The sequence below is a fragment of the Calidris pugnax genome, unplaced genomic scaffold, assembly GCF_001431845.1.
Source record: "Calidris pugnax isolate Ruff unplaced genomic scaffold, ASM143184v1 scaffold72, whole genome shotgun sequence".
In the NCBI taxonomy this organism is placed as follows: Eukaryota; Metazoa; Chordata; class Aves; order Charadriiformes; family Scolopacidae; genus Calidris; species Calidris pugnax.
Genome location: NW_015090808.1, coordinates 195,357 through 211,657, shown reverse-complemented (window position 1 = coordinate 211,657; position 16,301 = coordinate 195,357). Strand labels below are relative to the sequence as shown.

The 16,301-nt window shown below is 42.2% G+C and overlaps 1 protein-coding gene across 1 annotated transcript in view; it reads right to left on the bottom strand.

The window, feature by feature from the left end:
• Positions 1-3,121: 3,121 nt before the first annotated feature.
• The window catches only part of MOB1B (MOB kinase activator 1B), a 39,802-nt gene continuing 26,622 nt past the window's right edge, over positions 3,122-16,301 (bottom strand). Inside the window, exons 3-7 of the mRNA XM_014938332.1 lie at positions 16,083-16,249; positions 12,022-12,115; positions 6,529-6,662; positions 4,312-4,475; positions 3,122-3,747 (exon numbers count right to left, since the gene is read on the bottom strand). Coding sequence (XP_014793818.1) covers positions 3,670-3,747; positions 4,312-4,475; positions 6,529-6,662; positions 12,022-12,115; positions 16,083-16,249 — 637 coding nt within the window. The 3' untranslated portion in view covers positions 3,122-3,669. The remainder of the gene's footprint in view (positions 3,748-4,311; positions 4,476-6,528; positions 6,663-12,021; positions 12,116-16,082; positions 16,250-16,301) is intronic.

Here is a 16,301-nt window from a genome sequence, read left to right as displayed (position 1 = left end):
AGGGGAGGTTTTTGGGGGGGTGCTCAGTCCCTAACCACTGAAGCGGGACATGGCTCCTCTCTATCCTCAAGTCAAAGCCCAAGTTCCAAGCTCGACATTGCATAGTAAGCGGTAAAAGAAACAACTCGGTCCTTGCGGACGGGGAGGGGGGGCCACCCGGCCCCTTGGAAACCTCTTTGCTCCCTTCAAGCAACAGCACGAGGTGGGGCTTTTATTTGCTGTTTGTGTCATTTCACCAAGAATCCCTGACTTGGGAAAAAAAAAAAGAGTTATTTGTGCCGACAGAAACGCATCCGACACCATCTCAAGGGTGCCAACGTGGGCAGCAGGGGCTGAGCCCCATCCCACCTCGAGGTAGAGGACCTCCTGAAGTTACCACCCCACTCACTGCCACGCTCTCTAACGCGCTGAAAACCACCACAAACCACAGGATTTAAGGGGTTTTTTATAACTGAAAGGGCTGGTGGCCCAGCCTGGTGTCACCCCAAAGCTGGGAGGTTTTGTCTCAAAAGCGCTCGTGACACGTAACAGTCTGGTTTTTAACACGGGGTTTGTTCAGGGTTCATCGCTCTGGGTTTTAATTTGGCGGGAGAAGAGGAGGGGGGGGGGTCCTTCCTCCTTTTCTCCCCCCCCCCCACAAGGAAATGCACAATTTTTAGAAACACATTCGCTCCATCCAAACCGGGTTTGGACAAAACGGCACCTTTTTTGTGTGAGCATTTCCACCTGCCCTCACTTCAGGAGTGTAAACACACCTCAAGCTTCTGGTCCCACGGCTTTTGGAAGCAAAAAAAAAAAATATCTATAAAAAATAAACAAATTAAAAGCTGCAAATATAAACAGCAGAGGGATACTAAATCCCAAACGCTGCATACCTATCTTTAATGTTGTTATTTTCAAGTGTTGTATAATTAAACAATGTGTTCATACAGCTGTCAGGCAAATCATGATCTCCAAGCTTTTATTACAAGCCTAGGAACTATCGGGTAAAAGTGTTTTCTACTGCCAGATATTAAATACAAAAAAAATATGCTCATTTTCTTTATATAATACATTCTAATTCTGATTGGCTGAACTGCAGCAGATGCCTCGGAATTTCTAGAATTGTCTATTTAAAAAACCAACCAAACAAAACCCTTCCAGAGCAGAAGTATGCCAAAAAAACCTAAAAAACCTAAAAAAAAAATCCTGCACTGGTATTGCTCTGAGGAAATCCTCACTTCTCGATGGTTTTCTTTCTAGTTTCTTGCTGGTGCATGACACCAAGGAGACAGCAGCCTCTCCAGCAGCACTGACTCAACTCAAAAAAGGGGTTTCAGTGGAAAGTTGACAGAGTTTTTTTTCCAACCCCCAGCTCCCTGAAGAGGTAACAGACATGAAGTATCTATCTCCCCTCTTTTCCTCCCAGGTGTGTGTACGCACATGGAAGAGTCAAGATCCTTAGGGCTGAGAAGGGATAAGACCTTACTCCACCTTTTTTAAACTAAGAGGTTGTTACAGCATTTGAGGGAAAGCTCTCTTTGCATCATCAGCTTGACTCAGGCTGTGGTAACTCCAATCCCAACACTCAGTGTTAAGAAAAACCACAATATAGAAGTCCTTTCCTTTGACATCCACACATTGAGAAAACTTGGGAATTCTGTAGTACATTAAAAAAGCCAAAACACAAGGAAAACTGAAAGTTTCCCTTGACACCCATCTGCCAAGGAGCCAAATACATTCTATGTTTTCTATATTGAGCTACAATGAAGCTTAGAAAAAACCCAAGGACTGCCTTAATCACAAATGCTAAACTGCAGGTGTTCTACAAGCAGCCTCTCCATCTAACACCAGAGCAGCCAAACCTAAATTCAGCCTGAACCCCACTGTGTGACCCTCCTGCACCACGCCATGCTCCAGCTCGTCATTTCTAAGCAGGCAGTGGTGGAACAGGGACATGAGGCCAGTTTCTAACTCAATACTCAATTTTCTCAACTGTTCTTGTCTGTTCTGGGGAAAAAAAAATAACAAAATTAAAAAAAAAAAAAGAGAGACAGAAGAGGTAGCAAAACATTCAGTTGCTTCTCCAGGAAGCAGTTTAAGCAGACTTGGAAATTTAGCTCCGTTGAAGAGAACACAATTCTTAAAATAACCTTCAGATGCTTCGGAAATAAATCATTTTAAGTCAGAAGCAGTGATTCCGGTCTCCCAAATGACTCTAAGTTTATTACTGTGCTTAGATGTTTATTAGCTGCTCTACTAATGGCCACTTATGTATTTCACAGGCTGCTGCACAGTGTTTTCCACTTTACTCAGCATTTTCAGCCAAGCAGTGGTGCACAAAATATAAGTGTGCCATTTCTGTCGCTTGGCTTCCCCCGTAAATTTTCGGGGTTCCAGAGCCAGCCGAGCGCCCAGCAGGCACTTCAGGTCTTTAATGTTATTCAGGCCTAAAAATGGTGGTTTTGCAGCATCACAATCTAGCAAAGCCCAGCAGCATTAACCCCTGGTCTACTGTGTTGGGCAACTAGTGAGACAAACCCCTACAAATTCCTTATTTCTTTTCCCAGCTGCTGCAGTTCCTCGGGGATGGGCTGCAATTTTATATGGGGCAGAACATCATCCCGCCAACCTAAATCCAAAGTGGTCCATGAAATTATATTCCCTCCAAGATACATTTCCTTCCACGGGGCCACCAGAGCTCCTTCCACAGGGCCAGGCTTTTTTATTCCTAACTCACAATCATTTCACTAGTTATTTTTCAAGCTAGATTTTTCTTAGTATTACCCCAGTGCATTTTCTATATGGAATATTTTCCCTAACTCTGTATGTGCAAACTAACCATTCATTTGGCAAATGCTAGGAAACTTAAGCAAAGTGACTGAGCCAAGTTGACACTTTTCCTGTTTAAAAAAATAAAAGCAACTATAAAAAGCCAAAACCTACAGTAATAGACATGTCACTACTTAATCAACACAGGATCTTTGTGATTTGACAACCACCCTCATCCTTTCACTTTAGCAACCAGAACTTCACCATCGTTTTTCTTTCTAAGAAATACCTAGTTTTGAAAAATTCTATATTAATCTCTAAAAAAATAAGACAAATATTTGTATTAAAAGCTGGAGATCATTGATTTCAGTAAGTTATGGCTTTTTTTTTTTTAGTGTAAGCATATATATATATTTCTTTTTCTAAAAGAAGTATCAGTAAGTGTCCTGGGTGTTAGTTTGTATTTTCTGTTTCCAGCAATGTTGAGTATTGTATGTGCTTTGCACCTCAGAAGTGAGTCTGCCAAGGCACTTAGAGGAAAATAAGCAAGTCTTTTAGGGACTTTCGTGAGAACGGGCAACCACTGCCACAACACAAGAACCCATCCACCAGCAGAGTCAATCCCCCACCCAAGCATGTTTCCTTTATAAACACTCAGCACCTGCTAAAATTCCACAATGAATTAACAACAATCGGGGGAGGAAAAAAAAAAAAAATAAACCAAACCAAAGCTATTTACCACGTGTCACTAACAGAGAAAAGATTTCCCCTAAGAAAAGCACAGAAAGTAGATCTTGGCCGTCATTAGTAACAGCACAGGGTTTTGTGTTGTTTTTTAAAAAAAAAAAACAAACGAACAAAAAAATACCACACGCTCGCTTAAAGAAACAAGGGATTTTTCAAGAAATCCTCTTCCTTTTATCTGTCCTTAGAGGTGAGTTTTTCAATCAGTTCCTGAAGTGGTGCAAGTTCTCTTCTATCAATAAGGTTGAATTCCTGTAACAGGGATGAGGAGAGAGACAGACAGAGAGTTTTAGACACGCAGCTCAGGTGAGAAGCCCGATTCAGACAGAAGTTATTGGAGTCCAGGCTCAGTGACTACGGCGTTTTCTGCCATTGCTGTTATCTCAACAGTAGCATTCAACTGCCTACAGCTTTTTTCTCCTCCCACTTAAAGGAATGAAACATAAGATGCTTTTTTTTTTTTTTTTAATAAGGAGAAGGAGGGATGTAGCTTTGAAGCAAGACCACTCTTTCCAATCGAGCTTCAGGTGCCATCCCCCCTCTTTCTTTAGTTAGAAATTAATGTTCTATTGAATTAGTTTGGAACACTTTTCAATATTCAATTTTGTAGCAAATTCATACTTTTTGAAAGTTTTTCCATTTCTTGAATGCTTCTAGCAATAAATATATATACAAATGAAGTACACACTATCTTAGGGTCCTGGAGGTGTTGACTTTCCTACACACAAACCAGCTGTAAAGAAACTGAAGGTCCATCACTGCAGCAGTGCTTTTTCCAGACTATAACTGTAACCACAACACTGCTGCCACACTTACCTGAACAAAAAATATAAAGTGCTTGAAAGAAGTGTTAAGGTGTGCCTCTTCCTGCAGCTGGATCACTGGATCAAAGTGCTGGTGATAAATGTGAGCGTAAACTCTGAAGAGACGCTTTAAAATTGTCTTTGCCACTGACATGAAATTCTTTGGGAAGGGTACACCTAGAAGTAAGAAAAGAGAGGGTTTATTTTTAAACTCCCATGTCGTGTTTGTGTATTTTGAAAGGCATTCTAACCCAAACCTCTCTCTTGCACAAGAAGGGTTTCACCCAGCAATTCCGTCTATAAATCACACAAGGTACTTAAGGCTGAAGCACAGTGACAAGCTCATTAAGAGACTGGAGGGGAGGTTTCCTGTCCTTCAGCAGACCAGTGCCTCCTCAACTTTTTCCAAGACAAATCTGACCACATTTATTTCTATGCTGAACCCTCCCAGCTACAGCTTCCAGCTGCTAAGTCTTGTTATGCTTCAGTATAGTTCCCTGAAGAACCTCTTCCCTTCTGGTAGGATTCAGATACCCAAACACAGGGATCTAATCCGCTTACAGATGCTCTCAGAACCTCCCTGGGTACTCCAAGGGACACCTTTTTACACCTTTGTGTAGGGAACTGAAAACCGAAACTACCTCTGGTGTCAGCCATTGAGTTTTATGCTTCTCTTGGCTCAAGAGAAATCATCCTGCTCATCACCATCCCTTAGTTTTATTTAAATTGGTTAGGAAAGAGCAACCGGCTACTGGGAGTGATAATCGCTTTAGTCGATGCATCCGCAGGCTAAAAAAAGATAGGCATCAACCATCTCAAAAGATTAAACCTGTTTAGCTTCTCATCACCTAGCAGTTTGCCCAGTCAGCTGAGTTCTTTTGCAGCCTTTTTTGAATCACTGAAGAGCTGTCTGAAGGCCTCAGGCCCAGGCTGGATGCTGGAGGCCAATCATGACCTCACCAATGCCTTAAAACCCCAGTCATAAAATCTTCATGCTCCTACTTCAGCTTGCCCTGCTTAGATGGACATCACGCTTCCTTCCTGGGCTGCTGCACCACGTGAAAAGCTGTTATTTAGTTGGTCATCTATTGTGGCCTTTAAGGCTCTTTCTAAAACACTAGCTTTCAAAAATATACCCTATTTAAAAGAAAAAAAACCCCAAACTCTTCAGCAAAGTATATGCTGCAGGTAAAGAAAGATCAAGTCCTGATGGAATCTTTTGAACACAACTTCAATATTAACCGTAACTATTTAGTATCATTCTTCTTAGTAGTGGACTTTTTCCCCAGCTCTGAATCCTACCCTGAAACACTAAAACAAACACCATGGTCTGTGAAAATACCACACTATTGAGCTGGGAAGATTTAGGTTTTTCTCACTTTTTCCCAAACTAACCAGCCTTCTCTGCATATCTGCTTAACTGCAAGTAAAATCAAATGCCACTTGATTCTGACAGGTGGCCCTGTGTCTCTGAAGAGGCTTATTGCAAATGTGTCAAATGCTTTAGAAACTATTCACAAACTAAAAGCCATTAAGAGATCTCCCTTCCTTTTTCCACAAGGGATCCTAAGCCTGTAAGTAGCAGGGTACTGGAAAACTGCCAATTAGGAGCTTTAGAACAAATAGTCCTTCGTGCCTCTAGAAGGTGGGTTTTCTTTTTGTTATTGTTTCTGAACTAGTGGTTGTTATTATTTTCCTCCTGCTTCTCTGAAAGAAACCTCTTAAAAACCTACATCTTTCACGTTCGCTTGACAAGGAAAAAAAGAAATATCATTAATTCGGCTTCTTTGGAGGTAAGGCCTAGATGAAGTCCCTCATGAGGATCAAGGATCTTTCCTGCATCAAAAAGCTGCCAGTTTGTACCAATTACTGGTTAAAAGGTTTTGAGACCCTTATTTTTAAGGAAACAACCCACTGTTCAAAATGAAAAAAAAAAAAAACCATCATCAGATTTAATCAACACAGTCAGTTATTAAATAGAAACAGCACTTCCTACACTCAAAATGGTGACAGATATTTATGAGGAGCATTGACACCTGGAGCAGAGTTCATGTACTACCACATAAACTCTATCTTAAGAGATAAAAGTGCCTTTACACATATAATGTAACCTTTTCAATTTGCCCTACTCCAGTCAGTCATTCAGGAGACCTTTTAATGCTGTAAGACATGAATATTCCTGTACAACTGTAACCCAAATACATTGTTCAATTTTACTTGTTTACTTTACCTATTTTAGAAGGAAATAGCGTTTCATCATCCAGCTGATCCTGGACCCAAGTCATCAGGTAATCAATGTACTTTGGTGCAGAGCACTTAATTGGTTTCTTTATGTTTGTCCCATCTGCCCAGTGGTACTCATATCTGGGTTGGGACGACAACAACAAGACATTTCTTAATTAAGACAAGTGAATCATTCATATCAAGGCCTGGAAGGCTGCTCTTCCTGCTCTGCTCCCACTACTCCCACACCCTCCCACAGCCCTTCCTTGAGACCAAGGTCCAAACTCTCCCAAGGCATCTGCTCTCCACCCATTCTCCCTGCTGCGATCCTGCTCTCACCCAGCTCTCTTCTGCACCCCGTGAAGACCTTCCAAAATCTTCATTATAGCACAACTCATTCATCTTTGGTTGCCAAAACATACGTGGCAGCCTGCGGTCAAACCCACCTCCCAGCACATCAAAAGGTGCTGCATGAGCAGGTGTCTCAACCTTGAAAGCCCAATAGCTTCTTGTTCTTAATGCTTTTTTTTCCCTCCTCTTTCAAAAGGAAAAACATCACAGACAGTTGAAGTGAAACATCAGAAAGTTAGATGAGATTCTCCCCCAAATAAAAACTAAGCTCCAGGGCTCAAATAGGAGTGTGGATCAACATCTGCCACAGCCACCAGCCGGACACATTGGACCCCTAACAACGATGGAGTTTCTTTACATTTGAAAAATATCCTTACAGATTTTGCATACCTGAAGACCAACCAGAGATCCCAAATTACAATCGTATTAGGGACAAGGGATAGATTCAGAGGTAGGTTACCACCAAGAAGTACTATCACAAAACTGGAAGCAGGTATAAAGCACCTTTCAGCTAACAGTTAGAAAAAAGCTCCTGGATTAAACAGTCCTCCTTAGAAAAGGTTCATATCTGAAGGTCCAGTGCCAGGATGCAGAAAAATCGCAGTTTCTGTGACCACTGACCCCCATGACAGCTGCAGGCCAGTAACTGTGTTCTACCTTAATTTTTCCATCTGTAGATAAGGTGATATCACACCTTTACGTGACTATGGAACAGCAAAATGTGTGCTCTCTGCATGCTTTTCCATCCACAGAGCTAGTAACATTGACAACTTTTATGTAGCACATTAAATGAGTAGATTCCAGCATCATTTTACAGCTGTCATTTTAACTTCAAGAATTGAAAAAAGGCACTGAAAACTGTATTGAACAGCATCCGTTTACAAGCACAACCAGACAGCATCAAGTCCTCATGAAATCAGAATGGAAGAGATACCCGTGGGGCAAGCCTGCTGCCCAGCCAGAAGCAAAAAGGTCTGCTGAGCTCTGAAACCCTCCCAGAGAAACAAATGATTCAGACTGGCTGCAACACTCCTCTTTTAAAAACATAAAATTTAAAAAAAACCCAACCACACAAATCAAATCATACAAGGACAGTGATGTCAGCTCAGTCAGGCTTTTGCAGGAAGCATACCCACTTCATCTACAAGTTGTAGCTCAGTTCTTTTTAAAAGAATTAAAGAGGTGTTATTAATGGTTAATATTTCTTCTTTTCATGGACAATAGTGTGCACAATTTGATTGTTATTTTTGTAGTACACACCACAGTGTTTGGGCTTGCAGCCACCACTGTTTAAACTTTCCCTTCCTATCTCCAGGTGGTATTGTGCAGACACTGGAGAGGATCTTCTATTTTAAAGATCATACAAATCATTTATGCAAAGCTAAACTGTATCTGATAAATCTGGCTTCTAATTTTGTTTAACAAATTTAGTTTTCTCAGAGCAGCAACTGGGAGAACATTTTCCCAATAAACAAGTTTTACAAGTGACCAGGAGGACGCTGCTCACAATGGTATGAAAAGATCCCATTTTTATAAAGGCAACAAATCAGAGGGTCCGAAAGCATCTTAAAATCTTATCTCAAAGCCCATGCAAAAATTCCATACATGCTGAATGGACCAAAATGTGTTCAAATCTCTGAAAAAGCAGTATTTCTCACCACCCAGTATTACCCTAATACCAAGATTGAAGTGGTGTTAACATAAGAAAAACATCAGCACTTAGTTGAGGTGCCAGGTTCAGTCTGGAGACAGAGTAAAACAACAAACTCAATTAAATGCTAAAAAATCTCCTCCAAATAACACATATGCATGAGAAGCCTCCCTCCCTCCCCACCCCCCAACACTACGGGTTAATTCTGCGTTTTTTAGAGGAAGGAATGCCATAGAATGACCCTTTAAGTAACACAGCTCTTAAAAAACACCAGGTATATCCTGACAAAAATAAAGTCATCTAAAGAATCTGGAAGTATTGTGGCAAACAGCCCATGCTCCATGCACTTGGCATAACATTCACGGTTGTTCCTGGGCTGTCAAAAGGCTTGGGGTTTACAAGGGAGGAGAAAATGAACTCTTCCTGCAAGATTAAATACATCACTGAAAACAAATCAAGAATCCTCTCCCAGCTTCTTAAACAGAAAAAAGAAAAGCGAAACGCAGAAGGAAAATCACATTTCTAACCCAAGCCTGTGAGCAAACACCCCCAGCTCTGCTGATAGAAACAAATAAACCTTATTCCTCTAAGGAAAAATACATTTTCAGAAACCTCAACAGTTTAGAAGAGGTTTAAGGGCAAAACAATAGATGAAGGACAGAGCAGGAAATCCACAGTTAACTTCAGCAAGTGCAGGGGAAAAGCTAAGAATCCCTAACGACCCCGCTAGAAATCACTCACATTAATAAACAAGTTATTTGCCACCTCTAAACAGAAAACCCAACTATGCTTTTCACACTAGAAAAGATCCCTAAGTAGAAACAGTGTTAGGACCAGCTCCTCTACTGTGCAATTACATGTACATGACCTAAAAGGGGAAGAAAAACCCCACAACAAACAAAGAAACCCCAAGGCACCAGCTTGAGTACCATTAAAGCCAGTACCCTGTCCAAGAGCAATAGAATGCCGTGGCTCAGTAATGCCTTTTAAAGGATTCTTGGACTTTTATTTGGACCTATCATCTCTCAATCTCAGCAAAATTGTACTCCATCAAGACAACTGAAAAATACTTATTCTGTTTTGTCATCAAGTGATGACGGGCACAGAGTGGAGCGTCACAAAAAGGCAAAAGGATTGATATTGCTAAGAGACAGAGGGTATTTCAAGGACCTGATTACAGGATTATATATATTTTTTTTGTTTTCTGCAGAAGGCAGCACGTGAACATTCAATTACCCTGTGTTACACCCACACAGGATTTATGGGAGCTCTCCTCTCTGGAACACCCGGCTATTGTGATTTGAACACATGAAGAGAGAAGAACCACGGACCAATAAACCTCAGGAAAATCAGCAGAATCTCACTGCCATTATGTGTATGCTCACCCAAATGCCCAAATATGGATTTTACAGCCCCAGTTCAGACACCCAGCTTTAAAAAAATGCTGGTGAATAAATGTATTGCTTTTATGCAGGTTCTTAATTTATTATCTTGCCTGGTGCACTGATGGTGATGCTGCAACTGATACAAGAACAGCAAGTGATACCCAAGGAGGGTTGGTTTGGGTAAGAAACGGTTGGTCGTTGCTGAAGTGAAAAGAATGGGATGTTACTGTGAGTAATCACATGTTTTGGAACAGATTAAACCATCAGATTGATACTTCCAAGTAATCACATGTTTTGGAACAGATTAAACCGATACTTCCGTCAAGAGAGTGAGCTGTGCAGCAGGAGAGGGAGATCTGTTCTTGAATTTTACACCAATCCTTAATGAACTCAATGCACTAACACCCTGCTACAAGCTAAGTCAGCAGGTCTTCCAACAAAGACAAAGCCAAAATAAATGAAAGGGACCCCACAGCAGACAAAAATTTACCTGCCTCTGGTTAAGACCACTACCAAAAAGAACCCATGGGCTGGAGAAGCAGCCGTACAGCCCCAAACATCTGCTTGAGGGTAGTCCTTTAGAGAAGATAACCCTCCAATATCAAAAATAAAACACAAAAAACCCCAGACACAAACCTAGGTGAGCTGCTTGGTGCCAAGGGTCTTTTTTTTCATTTTATTTTAAAGGGTTTTTAAAGACAAAACACTAGCACCAGACTTTTAAGTGAAAGAAAGCCATGCTCACTCAAACTAAAAAAAACATATGTTCTGCTTCCAGGCACCGCCAGCCTCACAAATCACCTCTTGGCCCCTCACACACACGCTTCCCATCCTTTCACAAAACCCATCCCTGAGCACACCTGGGGGCTGCAGAGTTTGGGGAGAGCTCTAGCATCCTAGGGACAAGATCACCTAATTAAAACCTTGGCAGAACACACCTTCTAGCATCTCTTTTCCACCCCAACGCATCACTATTTGAGCACGACTTACATTTCTATCAACGGTTATCGGTCTCTTTGGAGAGAAATAAATTGTTTACTCTGGCAACCAGGCAGCTAAACCTTTAATAATTAACCTCCACCCCCAAATAACTGCTTCTCAGCAGGCAAACAATAAAGCAAAGAACTATTTTTAATAAATAAGAGTCTGTTCTGCATGCCCAAGCACAGACAATGAGCCATGTTATTGCATGAGCTTATCCTAAAGTCCTTTTGCATAATGGTAAACTTGTGATTCCTTTTGTATTCCCCCCCTTCTCCCCGCTCTGCAGGGGAGAACACTAGTTTGGGCATTCAGCAATGTCCCTTTTTAGTTTAAAAAAGCAGAGCTAAAGCTTTTCTTGGGTGGCTTGGCTGGTTTCACCTCGCCAAGCTCCTGCCCTCTCCTCAGCTCCCCACCACAGCACCTGCAATCGCTGCTTCACACAATAACCACAAACGTCAGTGTGAAAAAAGGAGGAAGTGGAGGAGAGGGCTGTTTTTCTTTATCGTTTATTTAAGATTTTTCAGTAATTTAAAAGGAAACAGTGCCCTCCTTCACCACTGGCTTAGAAATGCAGGTATTTTCCTCTTTAGAGCACACTAAACAGCTGGAGAGCGAGCAACACCACAAACATGGAACATCTGAACAAAAGTGTAAGGGAGAATCAAAGAAGTGAAACTCAACTGAGGGAGGGGTAGGGGATTCTTACTCAGACTACTCAAAACTGTAGCCCTGTTTATTTCCGTAATACCTACTGAAAAGGCCTGAAAGGAAGATTTTGGTAAGCCCTAAATGAACACTAGCATATAAAAACTTCAAATCTAAATTTAAGAAGCACTCATTAACATTTTAAAAAAAGGAAAAAACAGTTTTGACAGTCAGTTTACTTCCCAAGCTAAAGAGAATGAAAAGCAAAACCAAAAAAATCTCCAAAACCCACTTTTCTCCTCCCCATTCTCTTAACTAAGGCTCAAATTTCCACCCCCCCACAGGTAAGAAGATAAGACATCCTTTCCACCCACAGAAGAGACCTTCTTTTTGGCCCTCAACTGAGCTAGTCTCAAGTTTTCAACTGCAAAATCATCTCAAAAATTGCACAAATCTCAAGAAAACGTGTTAAACATATCCTTACTTTGGGCCAGCAGACATCACGGGGCAGCTCTCCTCCGTGCAGAAGTCCGTAATGGTCCCATAAAGCATATTGATCTGGTTGAAGAAGTCAACAGCTGTAAAACATTTAAACCAGCAATTAACAACGTAACAGCAACGTGAGCTTCCTACAGCCTTAAATATAAAACACACACTGCTGAAGAGGGTGCTGGAGTATTATTTGTGGAGAAAAAAAAATAATCTTACAGTTACTGCTATTTAAGATGTGTTATAAAGGAGATGCAGAATGTAACCACCAACTTTCTGACACAGCCTCTGGCAAGAACGATTTCATTGTTCCTGCAGCAAAATCTTCATTTGAAAGAACAAAAGGGAAAGAGAAAGCGGAGTTACTTCCTTTTCTCAAAGTTTGGTGCCTTTTATTAGAATCCCACATTCTATTGGCAAGCCTGGAACAGAACAAATATTTTCAACTTTCCAACTAGAGAGAACTGTTACCCATTAGCTGACAGTGGAACCCTCAGGCTTTGTATTCCAAAAGCCTATCTCTTCAAAGAACATTTCATAGAATCATAGAACAGTTTGGGTGGAAGGGGACCTTAAAGCCCCCCCAGTGCCACCCCCTGCCCTGGGCAGGGACACCTCCCACCAGCCCAGGTTGCTCCAAGCCCCCTCCAACCTGCCCTTGAACCCCTCCAGGGATGGGGCAGCCACAGCTTCTCTGTGTGACACCAACACCACGCTCCTCTCAGTCTGGTATCATGCCAAAGAGAAGCCATCACATTACCAGGTACCCTCCCCAAATTTGTGTTCCTCGCTTAGCTCTATTACAGACATAGACAGTTTTGCTGTAAAAACATCCCAAATGCAAGCACTAGCAGATACCACCTACTGAGAAAGTAGCTGAGAGCTGAAGGAAAGGGAGGGTTAAATACTGCAGCTCCCCCCACTGATTTTTCCAGAGAATAATCAAAGATTACACCAACATCAGGGCAGCAAGTTACAGCTACTGGTTAGCAGATGCAGGGTACAAGTTACAAATGTATCACACAACTTCCCAGCTATCAAAAAAGGGAAGCAATTAATAATAATAATTTAAAAAAACCAACAGTATGGCATGCACCTATCACAGCTCATCTCCAGCAATAAAACCAATTTTTTTTTCCCCTCTGCACAGCAGGAAACAGCAAAACAACATTGAGAAAGGCTGATAAAAGTTACAGAGGACAAGGAGGACCCTAAAGCTTGTTTGGGCAGGGGGAGGAGGCAGTTAACACTGAAGGCAGCAAGAAATGGTTATATACAGCCCTTGTTTTTCAAATGTGCACAAGAACTGCTAATTAAGTTTCCATTCCCTGCTCCCAGCAGAAACCACAGCCCAGCGTTTGCTTCAAGGCAAGCGTGTTCAAACATCCCACCCCAGCTTCGAGGAGCTGAGTGATTATGGGGAACCCCACACTTGCAAGTCTCAGAAGGGCCTGAGACACAGGACCCAATCACCTCCACCAGCAGCACCCAGCCAACAAGGAAAACACAACAACCTCCCTTCCAACACGTGTAAAGCCGAGCAGTGTCACTGCCTATTTCCATTTCCTCTTTTTTACTCATTGTTCTGAAGTTTAGAGGGCTTAATTTAGTTTTTTCCAAGTGCTGTTCTCCTCAAAGTGCACACTCTCTGGTGTTCTGTTAAAGACAGGGGCAAGATGTAGCTCTGAATTATTTTTTTTTAATATTTTCAAATGAAACTCCAACCGAACTGATCGTACACTTCCCACCTTCTGTTTTGTTTTATTTTTTTTTAATATTTTCAAATGAAACTCAAACCAAACTGATCGTACACTTCCCACCTTCTGGGTTTTTTTATTTGAAAAATCTACAACTCATCACCATGAGACATCAGTGAGGCTAAGAGCTGAGTGAGAAGTAGCCAAGCAGGGACATTTGTTCCTGTGCTCTCGCTACCATGAAGGGCAACACCAATGACATGAAGTCGCATATTTTATCTCCTTATTAGATTATCTCAATCTACAGAATGGGCTCCCAGCTCCCATTAACCAGTACTAGGTGTGGGAGAGGGATGCTGTAATGAAGGGAGCACCTAATCAGTTAATCACTTCTAGACACACGCAGAAAAAAACAAACATTAAACCCCCACTTTGGTGCAGGAGGCATGAAAAAGGACCATTTCATTACGGAACACAGCTGGTACCAAAAGGCAGCTCCCACTCCTTTGTCAAGCGCTTGTGTGCCTTTTGCCACACAGCTAATTAAGCAGTTAAGCCATTTGGGAGGGGAAGAACACCGCTGCCACACAGGCAAGAAGGCGGAGGAAGCACCAAAAGGGAAGGGTGCCAGCAGTAAGTGAAGCATCTTTAGTAATGCTTACTCATAAAAATGGGCTGGCTTCTTCTCTAGACACTTTTGCAATCCGGCGTGACTAAAGGATGGTGTCAGCAATTTCAACATGCCCTGGAAGCAGTGGCAAATCATATTCCAGAGCTAATTAACAACAGGAAGGTTGAAGTCAGTAGGACAGTTTCGCTTCCCAAACATGTCAAAGAGCAAGAAGAAAGCGAGAACCACGTAAACAGTTAGAAGTCATTTATCTTGTGCTAACTAACACTGCACTGCAGTGCTCAAACAGAAGCACCCTGAGCCAAAGGGACAGAAGATGAGGAAATACCCAGATGGGCTAAAGAGTTTGCGGCGGCCAAAACCCTGCATGGGCTATGGAGCATGATTTCACTGAATTTCACTGAATTTTAGAGTTGGAAGGGACCATAGAGATCATCTAGTCCAACTCCCCTGCTGAAGCAGGATTGCCTAGAGCTAGAGCATGTTACTCAGGAGCAGCCAGGTGGGGCTTGAAAATCTCCAAGGAAGGGGACTCCACACCCTCCCTGGGCAGCCTGTTCCAGGGCTCTGTCACCCTCACCGTGAAGAAGTTTCTCCTCATATTTGAGTGGAACCTCTTATGTTCCAACTTGTGCCCGTTGCCCCTCGTCCTCTCACTGGGAACCACTGAAAAGAGTCTGGTTCCCTCCTCTTTCACCCCTCCCTTGAGATACTTGTAGGCATTGATAAGGTCTCCCCTCAGCCTTCTCTTCTCCAGACTAAAGAGTCCCAGCTCTCTCAGTCTCTCCTCATGATAGGACGTGGGGTAAGCCATTCTTTAACAGGAGAAGGCAAGCAGCAAATTCATGCAGCAGGGAGGGGAAGGAGGAGGAAACATGGTCAAGCAATCAGAAAACACTAATTTGGGCATCATTGTTTGGCCTGACCAAGCACCAAAGGAGAGAGAGAGGACAAATGGCTTTAGAGGAAGTTAAAATAATGACATCAGAGACTTACCGCAGCAAAGGCTCTCAATTTGGTAGAAACAAAAGGAAGGAACTAACTTTAGGAAAATTGCAAAGATCTATCTGTGTGTTTGTTACAGGCAAAAGGAAATCGGAACTAACTTTAGGAAAATTGCAAAGATCTGTGTCTTTGTTACAGGCAAAAGGAAATTCGCAGCAAAGGCTCTCAATTTGGTAGAAACAAAAGGAAGGAACTAACTTTAGGAAAATTGCAAAGATCTATCTGTGTGTTTGTTACAGGCAAAAGGAAATCCAGGCCATACATGACCTCAGACTTAACATCTTGTAGACCTGGCCCTCACACCTAACTAAATTAAGGTTTTAAGCTTCGCACGCAGAGGCTCGACTATGCCATTGGGTAACAGCCCTAGCTAAAAAGAGCTAGATTAAATGGATTAAGACAGCACTGAGAGGCTACTTTCTAAAAACAGCAGTGACATTTCTACCGCAGAACTTGTTTGTGATCAAGTCCTCAGACTAAGAATTATTTTGTTAACAGGAACACATTTTTGGCCCAAGGGAGATTTAAGGAGGTTTTTTTTTGTCTGGGTGAGTCGCTCTGCATCCGTCAGCTCTCGATGACACGACATTCACCTCTCCCAACGGCAGCAGGACACAAAAGCCAACCCCACGAGAAAAGGAGCAGGCAGTTGTCCTCCCACAAGTGTCACCCCACATTTAACACCCCCCCTTAGGAAAAAAAAACACACATTATCTGACTTACTGTTAACTGCAACCCATTCATTTAAGTCTTCACCCTCTGGAAGCATAACAGCCATCCGGAGATTACCGCTGCCAAGCGTGGCTTCAGCATGTTTTAGCAGCTCGTACTGGTGAGAGCCCTCTGGAATATTCTTCTTTGGTTTGAAGGTTTTGGAAGAGCGACTACCACTGCAAATGGGAGAGGAAATGGTTAGAGAACTCGTGGAAAGGGGAGGGAAAA